The sequence below is a fragment of the Netta rufina genome (genome assembly GCF_964035555.1).
Source record: "Netta rufina genome assembly, chromosome: 13".
Lineage (NCBI taxonomy): Eukaryota > Metazoa > Chordata > Aves > Anseriformes > Anatidae > Netta > Netta rufina.
In genome coordinates, this window is record NC_140136.1 from 2,407,177 (window position 1) to 2,423,483 (window position 16,307).

At 47.5% G+C, this 16,307-nt stretch overlaps 1 protein-coding gene across 1 annotated transcript in view; it reads left to right on the forward strand.

The window, feature by feature from the left end:
* Positions 1–1,122: 1,122 nt before the first annotated feature.
* The window catches only part of ZCCHC14 (zinc finger CCHC-type containing 14), a gene marked incomplete at its 5' end in the record, with an annotated part of 51,828 nt that continues 36,643 nt past the window's right edge, over positions 1,123–16,307 (forward strand). Inside the window, 2 exons of the mRNA XM_084294701.1 lie at positions 1,123–1,686; positions 14,406–14,529. Of these exons, the coding sequence (XP_084150827.1) occupies positions 1,123–1,686; positions 14,406–14,529 (688 nt within the window). The remainder of the gene's footprint in view (positions 1,687–14,405; positions 14,530–16,307) is intronic.

The window sequence follows — 16,307 nt, forward strand, 5'->3', positions numbered from 1 at the left end:
ATTGAGGGATATGGGAAGCGATGAGCACAGGTGAGGGGGAGTCAGTGCAAGTGGGGCGCAAACGCACCTGGAACGAGAGGGGATGTGGAAGGGCAGATGTGACCGAAAAAAGTCAGTGAGTTGGGATGGGAGAACCACTAAAAACTCAGTCAGGATAGGGGACAACTGGGTCAGTCAGTCAGGATGGGCGCCCATGACAAAAGCCAGTCAGGACGGGACACCCTGAGGGGACAGCGCACCAGGAGCTGTTTAGACACAGCCCCAAGCCAGGGCCCATGGCTACAGGCCCGGCCCCATCACCACAGCCCCCGGCGGTTCCAGCCCTGTCGGTCACGGCCTCAGCCCAGCCCCTCAGGGCCGGCCCCGGGGCTGAGCCCTGCCCCCTCCGCCCCGCCGCGCCCAACCGCCGCCTCGGAGCGGCCCCACACAAAAGGCGTCCATTCCCGCCCCTCCCCTATTTAACGGCCCCTCCAGCCAATCAACGCCGGGAGGCGGGGCCAAACCCCTCCGCTCCACCCCCTCACGGGCCGGGAGGCGGGGACGAGCGTGCCCACCCACCAATCGCCGCCCGCGAGTAGCGCCCTCATCCAATGGGCGGCGCCGGTGGGCGGGGCCGGGCGGCGGGGTCAGGCCGGGAGTGGAGGCGCTCCGCCGCTCCTTTCTCTCTCTCCCCTTCCCTCCAGCTCCGCTGCCGGCCGGGGCCTGCTCACCGCGGGATCCCTCCGCCGCGGCCCGGCGGGGCGTGCGCGTGCTGCGGCCGCCCCCCCACACCCTTTCGGAGGTACACCTCCGCCCGCTCGCTGCCTCACCGGCCGGGGACTACTTCCCTTGGCCGCCACCCTGCGGGACGGGGCCGGGCCCGGCCGGGGGATGGCGGCGAGCGGCTGAGGCCCCGCGAGGGATCAGCAACGGGCGGCGGAGCCCCTCTCCGGGCCCTACCTCAGCCTCCAACCCCGAGGCCTCAAGCGCTGAGGAGCCCGGCCCGGCCCGGCCCTGCCCGCCGCCGGGGGCTGCCCCTCAGCGCCGGGCCCCCGGGGCCCCCTTCGGCGAGGAGGGGGCCGGGCGGGGGCCTCGGGCTTGCGGTTTGCCTCAGGGGCTTTGGCCGGGGCCCGGAGGAGCACGATGGTGGAGAAGCGGTGCCCGCGGTTGCAGCGGGACGGGGTGTACCGCTGGTTCTCCGAGCTGCCGTCGCCTCAGCGCGTGGAGTTCCTGTGCGGCCTGCTGGACCTCTGCATCCCCCTGGAGCTGCGCTTCCTCGGGGCCTGCCTGGAGGACCTGGCCCGCAAGGACTACCACTCGCTGCGGGATTCCGAGATCAAAGCCAACAACCCGGCCGACCTGGGCAGCCTGACCAACCTGACGGACGAGGTGGTGCGCAGCAAGCTGCTGGTTTCCCTCGCCCTGCTGGGTTCTGCCCACCGTGAGGCGGCCGGGGTGCTGTTCCGCACCCTGACGCACATCGACTCGGTCATCAACAACTACGGGCTGCAGCTCAACGAGGGCCGCACGGGGGACGAGTTCCTGTTGCTCTTCACCATGGCCTCCAACCACCCGGCTTTCAGCTTCCACCAGAAGCAGGTGCTGAGGCAGGAGCTCACCCAGATCCAGAACATCATGGCCAGCACCAGCAAGAACCCCAGCACCTCCGCCCTCAACGCCGTGGCGACCTACCCGGGCTGCCACAAGGTGGGTGTCCGGCTGGCCCCGTGCTTGCTCGGAGCCTTCGGCTGGGATTTTAAACCTCCCTTCTTCCTCCTGGGGCAGGCGTTTCGGTAGTAAATGGCAGCCTGGGAGGCTGGCAGAGGTTGCTCGCCTGGATGGTGATGGGGGCGGTGGGCTGCGGGTGAAATACAAGGGGTGCGTGGAGTTTTTTGCAGGCTCGTGGCACTCGGTGGGAAGGGGTTCCCAAAATGATGGCCAGGCAGCAGCATAAGCATGAACCGACTGCTTCTGGTCGTGCTGAGGGGGCTGCCCTGCCACTTGTGTGGAAGACCAGCAGTTTATTAGGGGAAAGCCACATCTAATGTCTCTGGACGTTGGAGCAAGCATCTGGTTAAAACCATTCCCCTCAAGGAAGCTGGAAGGGAGAGGCAGCTTGGGAAGTAGCTGTCCAGGGGCAAAGGCGTCTTGGTGGGGCTGGGTTTTGGTTAGGGGAATGTGATGGCCAACGGTTAGGGTTTGATGCTGAACTTCATGAAACGTGATGGTCGTCTGTCATCGCGGGGCTCCCCATTATTGATCCTGGTGTCAGTGGTTCGCCACCATTAACTTGCTGTTCGCTCATTCAATTGCCAGCAATTAAGCGAGGCAGTAACGAGATATGTTACTGACCACTTAAGTGCTCCTCGCCTGCTACCAATTAGGGAGCCAAACCGGCTCATTGACTGAATTTAACCTGCTTTAAAGTTCAAACCAAGTCCCAAGGCAGTGGGTGCGTGTGAGCAGCTAACGGGCTGCAGCTTTTGAGGATGTCCTGACTCAGCCAGCAAATAACCAGTTGCCCTTTTGTTGGGAAAGGTGCTGCATACCTGGGGGCTACAAAAATCAAAATTAGGATATGTAGTAATATCCTAAATAAAGCTGTTGCTGAGGGCTCGGTGCGGGTTACATTCAAGTTGAGCATCAAATCTGCCTGAGACAAATTTATGCTTCCCCGAATACAAATTTTCTTCCATTTTATGTTTTTTGGTGCTGCTGCTTTAAGTTTAAACTTTGGATGAGTGTTATTAAACTCACCGTTTCTCCTTTTATCTCCCCCTCCTGCGTCTTTAAGCAGTGCTTGTTTCTGACCCTGTCTTTTAAGGGGAAAGAAGAAGAGAGCATGGGAATGCCTCTCTGTTCAGTTTAAGCCTGCATGCGAATAAAATATAGATGGAAAGACTGCTTCGTGCAGGACGTAAAAGGGTATAATTAAAACCAGAGCGAGCTTCCTTACAGACAGCTAACTAACTGCAACTTCCCTTATTCAAAAGATGCGTGGACCCTGGGTCTGAAAGGGAAGGTTGTAAATCACTTCGGAGTTCTCCCAAAATAAAATGAGCCAAAAAAAAAAAAAAAAAAGATGAAACTGCACGGGCAGCAACGCTTTTTTGGAGTATCCTTTCAGAGCTTCCCAAGCAGCGCTCGTTCTGCGCGGCTGAAAAACTCCGGCGCTATTTAAGTCAATCTAAGATGGACGGAGAATCCATCCTACCATTTCTCCTGCCAGCAGGAAAGTGCACGGTACAGTCACTTGCTTGTTTTTTCTTCCGAGCACGTTGAAGGGTTGTCTCTTAAACACACATTTTGATTTTTTATTTTTTTTTAGAAGCTGGTTTTGAAGAAAACCGGTAGCTAAATATAGACCGAGTTCAGAGGGAAGCAGAAAAGGTGATTTTGCTTTCCCTCTCCTGAATGTGCGCTTTGTTTGCACAGATGCAGATTTCCCTCCTTAAAGGTTGTTGAACTTTGTAGATGTTGATAGCTGGGTGATTTGGCTGCTTTTGGAGTAAGTAGTTGGCTTAAAACGCGACTTGGATGAAGTAAGTGGAAAAATACAATGTCTTTCTCCATTCAGCCCTGCTTAAATATGCACAAATAAATTCCAGCGCCGTGCGCTTGGATCTTGTGATGTTCCCAAGTTCTGTTGTGACAATACTTGTGTTGTAACAGCACCTAGAGAAAAACAATGCAGATGTCAAGAGAAAGTGAGCTGCCCTGGGCTGCCGCCTGCCAAGTCCCGCGCTCTTCGTCCTCGTCAGAGCTGGAGGAGAATTTCTTCCCTGGAGCCAGCGCTTTCTCGTCACTCTTGCTGCTTTACTACAGCTCGAGCTGCGCTGAGCTGATCCCCGCAGCCAGCGCTGTGTGAAGGCTGCTCCTGAATTCTCCAGTGTGAGTCTGTTCGAGCTCAGCCTTTGCAAAGGAGCTGAAGTGGTCCTGAGAAACTCTGGGGAGCTGGATGTGCAATGGCATGCGGATAGGGAGCTCTTTGTGACCAGGGCTGCTCATCCTTCAGCATTTCCCTTGGGCTGAGCGTGGGAATAGGGGCTGGTGTGTGCGTGATTACCTGTATCTCTGCGTAACTAGAGCTCTGATCAAATTCTTGATGAGTTACTTATAACTTCTTTGTTGTTTTTTTCAGGGAGAAGTGACAAAAAAGTAGTTAGGTCATTGAACAGTGCTTTTTGTTGACTTTACAGACACAAACGGAAATGTTCTCCTTCTGTGCAGTCCATCCCATTAAAATCTGTCCCAGCTTGGTGTGAGCTACAGCTTTTTTCCGAAGGATTGCAGCTTGCAATCCTCCTTCCATCTCTCAGCTCTCTCGAATATTACAGTAACCTCTCTCCAAAAATACTGTGTATAAGGTAGTCAACTGCGACCCGTTGATACAAAATTACTGCACAAATCTCGTGATTCAAGTTGCTTTTGGGGTAGGTAACAGCCCTTCGAGTTGGTTAGCGATGCAAATCGCTGCTTTTTTGCTGCCTGACTGCTGCAGGTGCTGAACGCAAGGAGACTCGAAACAGCTGCCTTCAATTTTGGGTTTAACTTTTGATTTAACTGCACAGGAGAAGATGGCTCTAAGTAGGTCAGTAATTATTAGATTCACGGTTTCTGCTTGATAGTACGAAGTGAACGTGAAGTTTCCCTGAAGTAGGGAGAACGCTGCCCTCTGTGCAACGGAGAGCAGCTTTAGTCTGTGTCAGAAAATGACAGCTGCTGCCCCTTGCCCCGTATTTTCTCTTGGTTTTGGGTGGTGTTAATGCTTGCGTGACTTGAGGCGTGGATTCCTCAGACTACTTCTATGTAGGCATAAAATCCAAGGCTGCTGTATGTTTTTTAAAAACTGAAATGGTGCAAATTGCCTTCAGATGCAGCCCAGGCATACATCTCAAGCACCTTTTAAACCCTTTGTTCCTATGATTAACCGTAATGGGTTTATTTTTTAACCGAAAATGATGCAACTGAGAGTGTTCAGGCCGTTCCTGTGCCTCAGAATGTCTTTATTCAGCTGTCTTTGATACCTTTGCCACAAAGGCAGAGTGCTTTTCTTGTCGGCAGTCAGAGCCCAGCATCTGAAGGCTCTCTTCTGCGTGGTGCTGTGGGTGCCTGCTCTCTTCGTAGAGCTGGAGCTGGGCTCGTTGGAGCAAATCACAACCAGGAGCCAAATGTCTCCTGCCACACGTGTGTGCATCCAGCTGCATGGCACATGGTTGCTGCTGAGTTGGTGCCCCACAAGGAGGGGAGAAGTCTCAAAGCTGTCTCCAAACATCTCGAGCCACCCATTCAGATTTTTACCCTGTACAACTTGTCAACTAACGCCTTTTTTTTTTTTTTTTTTTTTTTTAAACTGTGGGTGAAAATGTAGGGTTTATTCATTCTTGGTTGGTTTTGGGGCTTTAGCAATGCTGTCTGTACACAACCCCTTGTTCTTGTCTTGTAGATAATGATCACCAGGACCTGCTTGGACTCTGGAACTCCTCTAGACATGAGATGAATCTCTGCATGGGCTGATGTTTTCTGTGAGGTCTAGGATCAGCTAGTAACGCTCTGGACATCCCCAGAAAAAAGAGGGGAAGTGATTTGTGAATCTGCCACCTTGTGTTGCTTAATCCACTCAGTAAGGCCGTTGTGTAAAGCAAGGGAAATAAGATGAAGCTTTGGCCCCTTAGCTCCTGCTCTGCTGGCTGTGAGCTCCCCGGTGCAGTCAGGCAGCGGTCTGGTTGTGGCTTCGGCTGCAGAAGCAGGGTCATAAATAGCAGGAGGTCGGAGTGCTTGTTTGCAGCTGAGAGGAAACAGGAGTCAGTGACACTGCACTTCAGGGCTGTTTCGGGTTGAGGGCTTGTGAATGGGAAGAGGGGCTCCTGCCCAGTCAGCTTCCAAATACCGCACCCACGTCTATTTCCAGTTTATAGCATAAGATGCTATTTTTCTCCTCTGTTAATTCCGTAGGCTCATCTAAAACCTAGAAATAACTGAAGGGTGGGGACTGGAGCTGTGTAGAGCTGGTGGTCTGTTCCCTGTTACCTTCGCTGTTTTCTCGGCACCGTTTGCTGCTGGTGATTCAAGTTCCATCTTCAAAAATCCCCGGATTCCTATTTCATCTGTGGAATGATGAGCTGGAAAAATACGACTTGGTAGGTCGGAGCAGAGTCCTTACAGCCCTCACAGAGTAAGCGATCCAGCTGTTAAGTGATCTGTCAAGTGCCATTATGGCTTTTGTGCTGGCTTTGTAGGGATGGAACAAATTATGGAAAAACTCAATTTTAGCTTCCTGAGCAAGAGAAGGTATTTCACAGCTTTAGTAGATTACCACGTTAATAGCAATTGCTGGCTAGATCTAGGTGTTTATTCATTGATACTGGTGGTTGCTCTCTTAGGAATGATTGCATTTTCAGAAAGAGGTGAAAATCAACCTGGGGAGCTGCAGAGGCAGCTTGCAGCTGGTGATGAGTCCCAATCCTTCCTGGGTATTTAGTGTTCTGGGTACTTGAGGCAACGTGGATCACACACACCAACTGATCCTCCAGTTAAGGAACGTGAGGTTTCCAGTTCTGGCTCCTTTCTCACCAGTACCCTTGTTTGGAAGTTGGATCCAGCTTGGTTGAAGTGGTTCGGTCTTGGACCCGCGGTGATTTCAGGAATGAGCTCAAAATATAAGGGAATCCTTGGAAGACGGGGGTCTCGTGCAGTAACGGTATTCATTACCACCAAATTCATTTTCCATAATCATACGATGTTGTATGATGGACTTGATTTTGAGAATCTAAATGAGCGCGCTTGGAAAATGGACTTCACATCCAAACAGCAGGGACAGAGCAGCCAAAAAATCCCCACCACGCTTGTGTTGAGCTAATAATGTTTTTTTCCGTGAGCTGTTTTCCCTTTTTTTTTTTTTTCTCAGGCTGAATGAAGTTTTGTTTCAGGCGAGCGTTCCACTTCACTTCTTATTTACTCTTCTCTAGTAATGGCCTGGTGAGTGTCAGTCGTCAACCAGACGACGCTGAAGTAGGCCTCATCTCTTCTGCAACAGAAAAAATGCCTACCAGGAGGTGCTGTGCGCCTTGAACCTAATTGAATCGGCGCACAGGCTGTGTGTGGATCCTGCTGGGAGAAGCAGAGCCAGCAGCAGCTAACCACACCTAACAGGCGTTCCAGTGTCTGACTTCAAAGGTGCTGAACAGCATCCTTGTTTGGGAGTATTAAACCGTATGGTTTAGGGTGTGTTTTTTTTAAAAAAAAAACTTGAATTGCTAAAGCTGAGATCCTGTGATCCTTTAGGTAGTTACTAGGTACAGGCAGTGCCTGTTTCCAGCAGGCTGGAGCTCTGCTTGTTCCTTGGGACTTCTCAGTGCTGCTGTACCTGTGATAATTCTCTTAAATCTGCTGTGGCGAGGAGCAATTTAGTCCCATTGCTATGATTATCCCCTAATAAGTGTTTGAAGGGATAAACTTTTTAACAGGTGTGCAGGCCAACATGCGGTTTCAGGCTTTTTGCAAATAGCTCCCGTAGTCCAAAAATAAGATCAATTGCTTAATTAAAATTAAGCTCTTAACTCTTAGAGACCTGCCAAATGATGATGATAAATAGTAAAAGTGATCGCTTCTCGTGTGTAATATGAATTCTTGTCTGTGAGCAGTTTTATTATTTAGGTGGATGCTGAGGAGGGGAAGGAGAGAAAACAAATTGCTTCTGCCAACCTCGTTAATTTGGTGATGCTGCAGAGGAGATCGGGGTGGTGATGAAAGTTCTACCGGGGAAATGCTTATGGCCTCGTTGCTTGGACTGCAGTCCTGCAGATCTTAGAATTGCCTTCACCTGTCCCTTTTCCTCCAAATATACATCCTGGCCCCATGGTGGCAGCTTCCCATCCCTGCAACGGCAACAGGAGTTCAGCAGCTCCAGGTCAGCAGTGTTGACATTGTAAAGGTTCATGGCATCACGGACAGAGGATGTGTGCAGCAGGTTCTGAATCCTTGGGAAGTTTAAGGTAATCTTCCCTTCTGGCGACTGCTTTTAGCTTTTGGGAGTGTTCAGGTGAAGAGGCAGGGAGGTACTGCTACGTCAGGGCTGGGATGCCGAGCAGGATGGGTTCTCAGGGCTGACCGTAAGGAGCTCTGTGTTTTGGTTTTGAGGTCTTTTTGATGGTTGCTTGGCTTGTAAGATTCAAATTTGAATTGTTTTCCTTCAAAGCAACAAAGAAAACACCTATCTTGTCATCTGTCTCTTCTGAAATAGGCGAGGTGTGCCCCAGGGCTAGAATTGAAGAGCCCTGTGCTAGCGGTGTGGGTGAGCTGCTTGCACTCACGTCCTGCCCAGTCAGTTACAGCAAACCGTGGAAGATCAGGTAGATGAAACAGGCTGTTTTGTAGCTTACTAAACTAGTTCTTTTTTAAAGTTTTCTCTGAGTTTTTCCCACCGGAGTTGAAGCTTGAACTCACAGAGCATCTCTTCAGCAGGAAATCCCCCGTACTCTGCCTGTTTGGCAAGCTGCTGTGGTTAACTGTTGGAGATTGCACGGGGATAGCAAAAAATGCTGCATTAGCTAAAAGTAAAGAGTTCTGAAACTACACTGCGCTGCTTTGTTTGTTTGGCTGACGGGGTAAATGCTCATCTTTGCACAAAATAGTTGCCAGGTGTCTTAAGTGTTCCTTATGGCTGCCTCAAATGGCATTCAAACACAGCACAATGTGATTCAAGTCCAGTTACCGTGCAGCAGATTTATATTCCTAGTATTAAAGTGTTCATAATTCTTTAAGCAAAGGATTTTTTAGCGGAGCTTGGTCTATAAAGCACAATTCAGACTTTTTCGGTCCATCTGCTCTCGTGAATTTGTAGCGGAGCCTTGTAGCAGGTGCGTGATTATCCTGTAGTATTTAAGTACTGCATGCCTCATTTCATCCCAGTAATAGTCTCATAGGACAAAAGCAACCAATCTATTATCCTGTTTTATTGTGAAGAGCCTCTTCACCCTTTAGAATTCAAAGATGGATACCTTTTTTAACCAGCTTCCTATAGGAATAGGTGCAGGACCTTTTGTTTCTGTTGAAAATCAGGGATGCATCTGACCTGATGGCGCCTGGTGCTTCTTTTTTGATGGACACCCTCAGAACTGCATGAATTTCCAGCACTTTGAGCTCTATTTAGGTTCAACAAAGCAACAAAACGCATCCGAATCTGTGTCGAGGACTTCACGAGGTGTGTGAAAAGTTAGGGATGTCTGTGGGAGCTCCTTAAACATTCTTGGGAAGATCAGTAGGACCCTGGAAAAGGCGAATTCCTTAAAATTTTGTGAATTCTGGTGTGAGAGCACACAGGTATTTCTACACAGAAGTAGAAGCAGAACCAGTGCCTGAGGCTATGCTTTCACAGGCAGCTGGGCACACTAATGGCTTGTTGCTGCTCCATCCTGCTCCTTCTGGTTTTGCAGTCTTGCTGTTGGGCTGCACATCCCCGTGTTGCTTGCTGTGCTTTCTGGCTCAGCCTTAATCTATCGAACAGTCTCTTGCGCTGGCAGACTGATGCTGGAGTGTTAGCAATGCAGGTTTGTTTTTTCAGATGGTTTGGGAACCCAAGTTACAGATCTTGGGTTGGCAAATAGCTTATCTGCCTAAGCATGCAGGGGCTGTATCCTTGCCATCAAGCTGGAGCGTTAAAGACCTTGGTGTTAACCTCAAACTAAGCTGCTGTTAATGCTCGCTAATATGAGACTTGCAGGAGTCAGTGGAGTCAACTGTTTTCTCCCTAGCATTCAGTATTCCAACTCCTGGGTGCACTCTTGCGTGTTACCTGCTCCAGCCTCAAACACGAGGGCCAATTTCAACCGTGAAAAACATTTTTGGAAGGGGAATTCCAGTGGCAAGCAGTGGCAGAAGCGCCTCTGTTGGACTTTCCCAGTACTTCGCTGGCCATTTTTGAAATCCGAGCACCACGTGAACAACTTTTCCTGCACAATGAATTGGAAAATGTGTTCCTGTGTGGCTTTCAGCTGTAGCCATAACATCTTGCTTAGCTGACTTTGTTCTTAAACCTTGTTCACTCTTTTCCTGTGTAACGCATGACCTAAATTTCATGCCTAAATAGGTATAGAAAACGGTATTTTATCCCACTTAATTTTTTTTGAGCGAGTTCTGCGCTGGGATCCTATATCATTGTTTCCTTGAATTATAGGTCAGGTTACATTGTAGGTAGCAAGCCATGTTGATTTGTTAGCGTTGGCTCCGTTTCAAACTAAGTCAGCAAATACTTTGCTATTAAACCATATATTTTCTGCGTTCTGTTTAGTTATCCTTAAAAGGAACGCCTAATTGTTGTTTTGCTTTAAAAAAAAATAATTCTCACCGCATTAAGTTTGACCTCTATCAATCCTGTTCTTTTTATGAAAGGCTTTCCTGTGTTAAATAGCTGCTAGGCGCTGTCCCTGGGGAGCACAGCTGATGCTTCCTGAGTCTGGCTTCAGAGATTTTGCATTTTTTGTATTGACTTCAGCTGTCCTGCTGTCTTGCTGGTGGCAGAGCCCAGTTGAGGCAGCAGTCATTGAAAGAGAAATGGCACCTGCTGAGGTGGCTGCTCCTGGTGGTTTTTGTTATGTGGCCTTTGCTGCCGGCTTTCTGCTGGGTGAAGGATTTAGGAGAGCTTTCCAGAACCTGTTTTCTCTTTCCAGAACCTGCTTTGTCTTTCCGAAGAAAAATCTGTGCCTGTTGGTGCGTCTGATGCCGAGGAGGAAATCGCTGCGCTCCGCCGAGAAGGGCGTTTGGCAGTTAAAAAGGGAAAAGTGTGATAATGGTTGAAAGTCTGGCCGTGACTTCTTGACATATTTGATATCCTCAGCCTGCGAGTCCACAGCAGTCATTTCTGGTCCTGGCTAACTGCTGGGGGCCTTGGGGGCGATGTGATCTGGGGTGTGTGGTGGGAGGGATGCGCTCATCGTAGCTAATTTTGCTAACTTCACTAGTACGGAGCATGAGGCACAGAAGAATTTGGGCTGAACCTCAGCCAGTCATTGGGGATGATGAATTTTCTGTGTTATTTTTGACTGTGGCTACTGCTTTCATTTGAAATTCAAGAGACAAGCTAGCTTTTTAATCTGGAAAATCAAAATTTATCTGTGAGCCAGGTGCTTTGCTATGGAGAGAGAAGGCACAACCTTAGAGTTGAGTAGAAAAAGGTGTGAGAATCTCTTCTGCACCCATTTGAGTGTTTCTTCTGGGTGAGCCCACGGGCCACTGATGTTGAGATAAGCTGTGAATAACCTAATGAAGGAGGGGATGTGTGCGTCACGGGGCTTTTCTTCCCATCCCTTCACAAAACACAGGGCAAAATTTGGAAATAGGTGTAATGAAGAATCTTTTATTGCTTTATCTCTCCAGGATTGCCGTTGTATTTGGTTAGTCTTTGTGGCCTGTTTCTGCTAATGAGCTCACAAAGAATTTCATGTGAAAATCCAGAGTCTTCTCTTCAAACGCCTGATGCTGTGACCCCTTAGACCTTGAACGATTTGCGACTGTTTCTGCTTTTATAGGATGTCACTTCTGTGGTTTGTGAGGATATACAGCCTGCCTATTTCTGTCTTCTGTGAAAGTTAGTGCCTTACTGCAGACTCTTACCGCTCGAGAAAACAAGCCTGTAGCAGTTCTGGACCAGCAGATCCTTATTCTTTAATGGCATCCTGCCTTTCTTCAGAGATATTAGATCCTAAAAGGTCCAAAGCTCAAACCCCGAAGCTCACCGGAATGCCTTGCTTTATTTAGAAACTAGTTCCTTGTTAGAAATTCTGTTTTTAATCAGGAGCTGGTGCGCAGCCCAAGGCAGGGGTTACAGCAGCGTTTAGATACGGTGAATATTCCTCCTAGAAGCTGGCTGAAATTGAGTTTGTGCAGCTTGGTTCGGTGAAGTCCTTCCTGGGCATCTACTGTTAATCTTTCACGAGTGTTTCTCCCGACCCTCTAAGGACAGTAACTTCAGCAGTTCACAGCTGATGGATTGTTCCCGTGTTTTTTTTTTGGCCTCCTCGTATAAAAAGGCTGTTGCATCTTTGGAAATAAATCTCTGATTTGCGAAATGTGTTTCATGAATTCACTTTTCGCAAACAAATCCAAAGCTTTGCGATATCGGTGTGTTTAAGTCAGTGGAAAAAATGATTTGCAGACTGGAACAAAAGTTCTGAGCAGGCGGAGATTCGCTTGGTTATAACACCATTCAGCTCGCTAACGAAGGGCTCCATTTGGAACTAATCAGAGCTTTGTGATTGTTCTAGGCCAATTTGAAGCTGCTTCGCTTTGATGTGCGCCTGAATCCGAAAGTATATGAGCTCAGTCAGGACATATGGGCTAAATTAATCTCTACCGAGCATACAAAAAATTAAATCTTCGTGGAAAGAATGGGAGGTTATTTATAAACAACATGCAGATTTCCAGCTGCACGTGATGCTTATTGTAGGGACAGTGGAGAGGAGGGAACACAAGAGGTTTACTAAGATATTGGGATGAAAAGTGTTTGTTTAGAGACTTTCCTGAAACCACGTGGCTATGTTCTTATTTGCTTTCAGGTATAATTTCTATGTGCTGGTAGTTCTGAATGCTTGGAATCTGGTTATTTAGGATAACAGAGTCTTGCCTGAATCTTAATTTTGAGCTTTCTCCGATATTTAGTTGCCCTTCTGAATCCTTCCCTTGCTGGGAGGAAGGTGGTGACATTGCTCAGCCCGCTGGAACTTCCTCTCAGCAGCAATCCGCTGGAGTGAGTTTAATGAGCTCCAGGAAAGAACCAGTGTGAGATAAGCTCTTTGGAAAAGGCTGACTTTGGCAAGGAGACTTAAATTATCTCCCCATTCCTTCAAGCTTAACGTTTAATTGGTCGTCTTTTTAATGCGCGAGCTTGATGCTAGATTTTTCTTATTGGTGAAAAACTGCTAGAGAAGTGTACAAATAAACTTTCTGGATCAGAAAGCAGACTGAAAGTGCTGAAGGGGGTCAGGTGCTTGTCGTCCTGCTTTCTCCTGACGCTCATCTGTCTTTCTGGATTGATTTCTTTGGTGCACATGTAAGCTATTTTATGAATGCAAGTGTACCAAACCCTCCACTTGTGCCACTGCCTTAAAATGTGCATACAAGTCTATAAATGTCAGCCTTTCAATGGAGCTTACAATAGCTAATTGTATAAAATTAGGAGATGCTATTTTTGACTCGCATTGTGCATTCTGACTGATGTCGATCTGTAAGGCTAATGGCAGGGCGAGGATTGTTTTAAGTGTACATTGTCCCAGCTCCTGATGCTGCCTCGATTAATCAGGGGCTGAGTGAGCTGGGTTGGATGCAGGGAACTAGTCTTGGTCTTGGTTACCATCAGCGAAGGGCAGTTAAATCAAGATGCACTCTTCCTCCTGTGATTTGTGAAAGGCCAAAATCCCTGTTTGCTTCTGATCAGAGCTCTACGTACTGCAGGATTTCAGTTTAATTCCAAATGTGGCAATTGAAATGCAAGCAGTGCATTAGTACGAGTGCTGTTAGTAGCCTTAACTACCTCTTTACAGCACATTTCCCTCTTTCAGCTGCTTACACCCTCCCGGTTCGGCGCTGCTAATGTAACTGTTCATCCACTTCTGCTTTTCATTACCTAGAAAACAAGAGAGTAATTGCCTTGCTTATGAGGCAGGCGTTGAATGTTTTGCCACAAGTAATAGATGTTGTTGTGTTGCTGCATAATTGTGAATGGCCTTGTGGACAGCAGCTAAAGTGGGCAGTGTTCAGTTCTGCTGTATCTAGTGACTTGTGTTTGTTTCTGTAGTTTTAAGTAACGGTGGGAATAGGTTTCTTATGGTAAACGCAGTTTATAAGGTACGTATCAGGCTGTGAAGTCTGTTTTGATGATGCAGCCTACTGCCCGGGCATCCTTTGTGCAGTTCTTCGTTGAAATCTGATCGTGATAGCAGTCTTTCAAATGGCAAAGACAAGAATTAGCTTTTCTCTAAATTGGACTTTGTTCCTCGCAATCCATGTGGAAACACTTTGAAATGCCTTCAGTCTGCATCTGTGCAGTTGGATGACATAACGTGAAAATGACGGCTGCTTTTCAAGAGCCCTTTTTTCCCCCAAGTTTTCTTGCTGAAGAGTTAAAAACTGCAGCGCCGAGAGGTTAATGGCCCTGCAATATCTCCGCGATTGACTGCTGTGTGACTATTGTTTAAAAAAGAATTATACTTTAAGTAGCTTTATAGATTATCTTGGCTAATCTAGATTTGTGAATAGCTGCTGACTAAAACAACTTCCCTGAACTGTTACTTGTGGAATATCAATAGTGACGCCGCTGGGTTTTGGAAGCATACATCTCACCGCCTTCAAAGCAGCCCTGTTCACCCTGGAGGAGCGTGCGGGGTGTTTGAGCACCTCAGTTTATTAAACTGGATTTTTGTTTTTCTTTCCAGGTCACTCCAAGGTCCGAGACCCCCATAAACAGTGTCAGTAACAGTTTGGAAAACGTCCTACATACATCAACACATTCCATTGAGGAGTCATTACCCAAGAGGCCTTCAGGGAAACACTCCAAAGGTGTGTCCTTTTCTGCATGCCTGCTTCCCACGGGGGAAAAAATTCTCTCTTTATGGCAACTGGCATTTCTTTAATCAATTGGAGACGAGTTTTGCTACTGTAATTCTGGCTTGGGTTGAGTGAAGGAAGGCAGAAGGGCAGATTTTAGGAAGTGTTGCAGCACGGGTGAGAGACAAGTATGCTTATTCTGCTGGGAAATAAGCAGGAATGTTGCTTGTGGGTTGAAATACCAGCTGACCTCTCACCAAGTGTTATATTCTCAGAGTGAATCTCTGCCACTCCATCTCTCATCCTCGTCGTAGCAGGTTATATCTTGGATGAAGTGTAGGGCGATGCGTTGTGTTACTGAAGAGAAGGCGTTCAAAGCAGCAGCTAGGCTGCCACTTGCTGCTTCTTTACTCTTGGTTCCCAAGAATGTTTAAATGAGAAACTGGGGGAAGAAGAGGGGAGTATAGCAGAGCTCGAGCCTTTCTCAGCACGCTTTTGCCTCCTTACTTCCAACCTCGAAACCCTGAATGTTGGTACACAAGAAGTTTTTTATTTTTGACATGTTACGTTGCTTACTGACCTGGCTAAAAACGGGGCTTAAATTTGAGTTAAGAAGTATGCATTCGGTTTATACACTCTGAGCTGTGATTATAAATATTAAAACATCTAGGCTAAACAAAAATGCTCTTAGTCACATCGTCATGCATTCAAAAGGCACCGTTCCGTGAGGATGTTGTTGAAACTGCAAGCTGCTGTTTGTGCAGTTGAGCTTCTGTGAACTCCTGGTAGGGTTAATAAAAATAGCTCTATGGTAGAATTAATGCAGGTGAAATCCACCATCACATCAGCACTAGCACTTTGCCTTCAAACGTCATTATAAATGTTGTCACAGAGCACATAAATTGTTCTTAGATTTACGGTTAGTTTTCAGCGTTTTGCTTCCTCGTCTGCCACTGGCTTGCTGCATAACCTTGCAAATAAAAATAGCTTACTACAACTTATGCCTTGAAATTCTTGATCATAATTTGTCTTCCACTTCGTGGGGAAGCAGAGGATCTGATAGGGTTTGGAAACAGTTAAACATCCTAAGGGAATGTCATTAACTTGCCTCCGCTGGACCTCCTTTTGTGACACACTCAACTATAATCCCAATAGCTGTAAGTAGCAATCATTTTTTTTTACAGCAGAATAATGCTGTAAGTAGCTGTTTCTCCAGCTGTAAAAGCTATCAGGATAGGAAAAAAAAATGCAACACTAAGCAGAAGCATGGCTAGGATGGTGGCTTTCATCTGATAAAAATAGGACAAGGTTCAACACTGTTTTCATTTGTACTCAGTGATTGCTGTTCCAGTACTATATATGCCAAGATTAGTCATGGTACGCTGTGAAAATTAATTATGTTTTCCTCTGATCTGTTTTTCCCTTATAGGATACCTGCTTAGTTTTCAGGGACCGTAGTTTTTTTAATTTAGAGATTGCCCTGGTGGTAGCTGGTAAAAGGAGCCATGGAACAAATACGGTTGTTTTTACTGCCTGATACTCTGCTTTCTGGTTCACCGGCAGCAAAAATTACTTTTGAGTTCTCCTGGATCTATGATAATCTGTATGGTGGCTTTTCTTAAGGCTGGAGTACAACTGAGATTTGCTTGTGAGCCTGGAGCCACCACGGAGCTTCTCCATATTTCTAATTCTCTTAGCAAATAGCAATCTCTTAATTTAGTAGGATCTGCTAATTTTTGAACCTGGAGTGCATGAAACTCTATTACAAGAATAGGGGTTGGACAGATTGC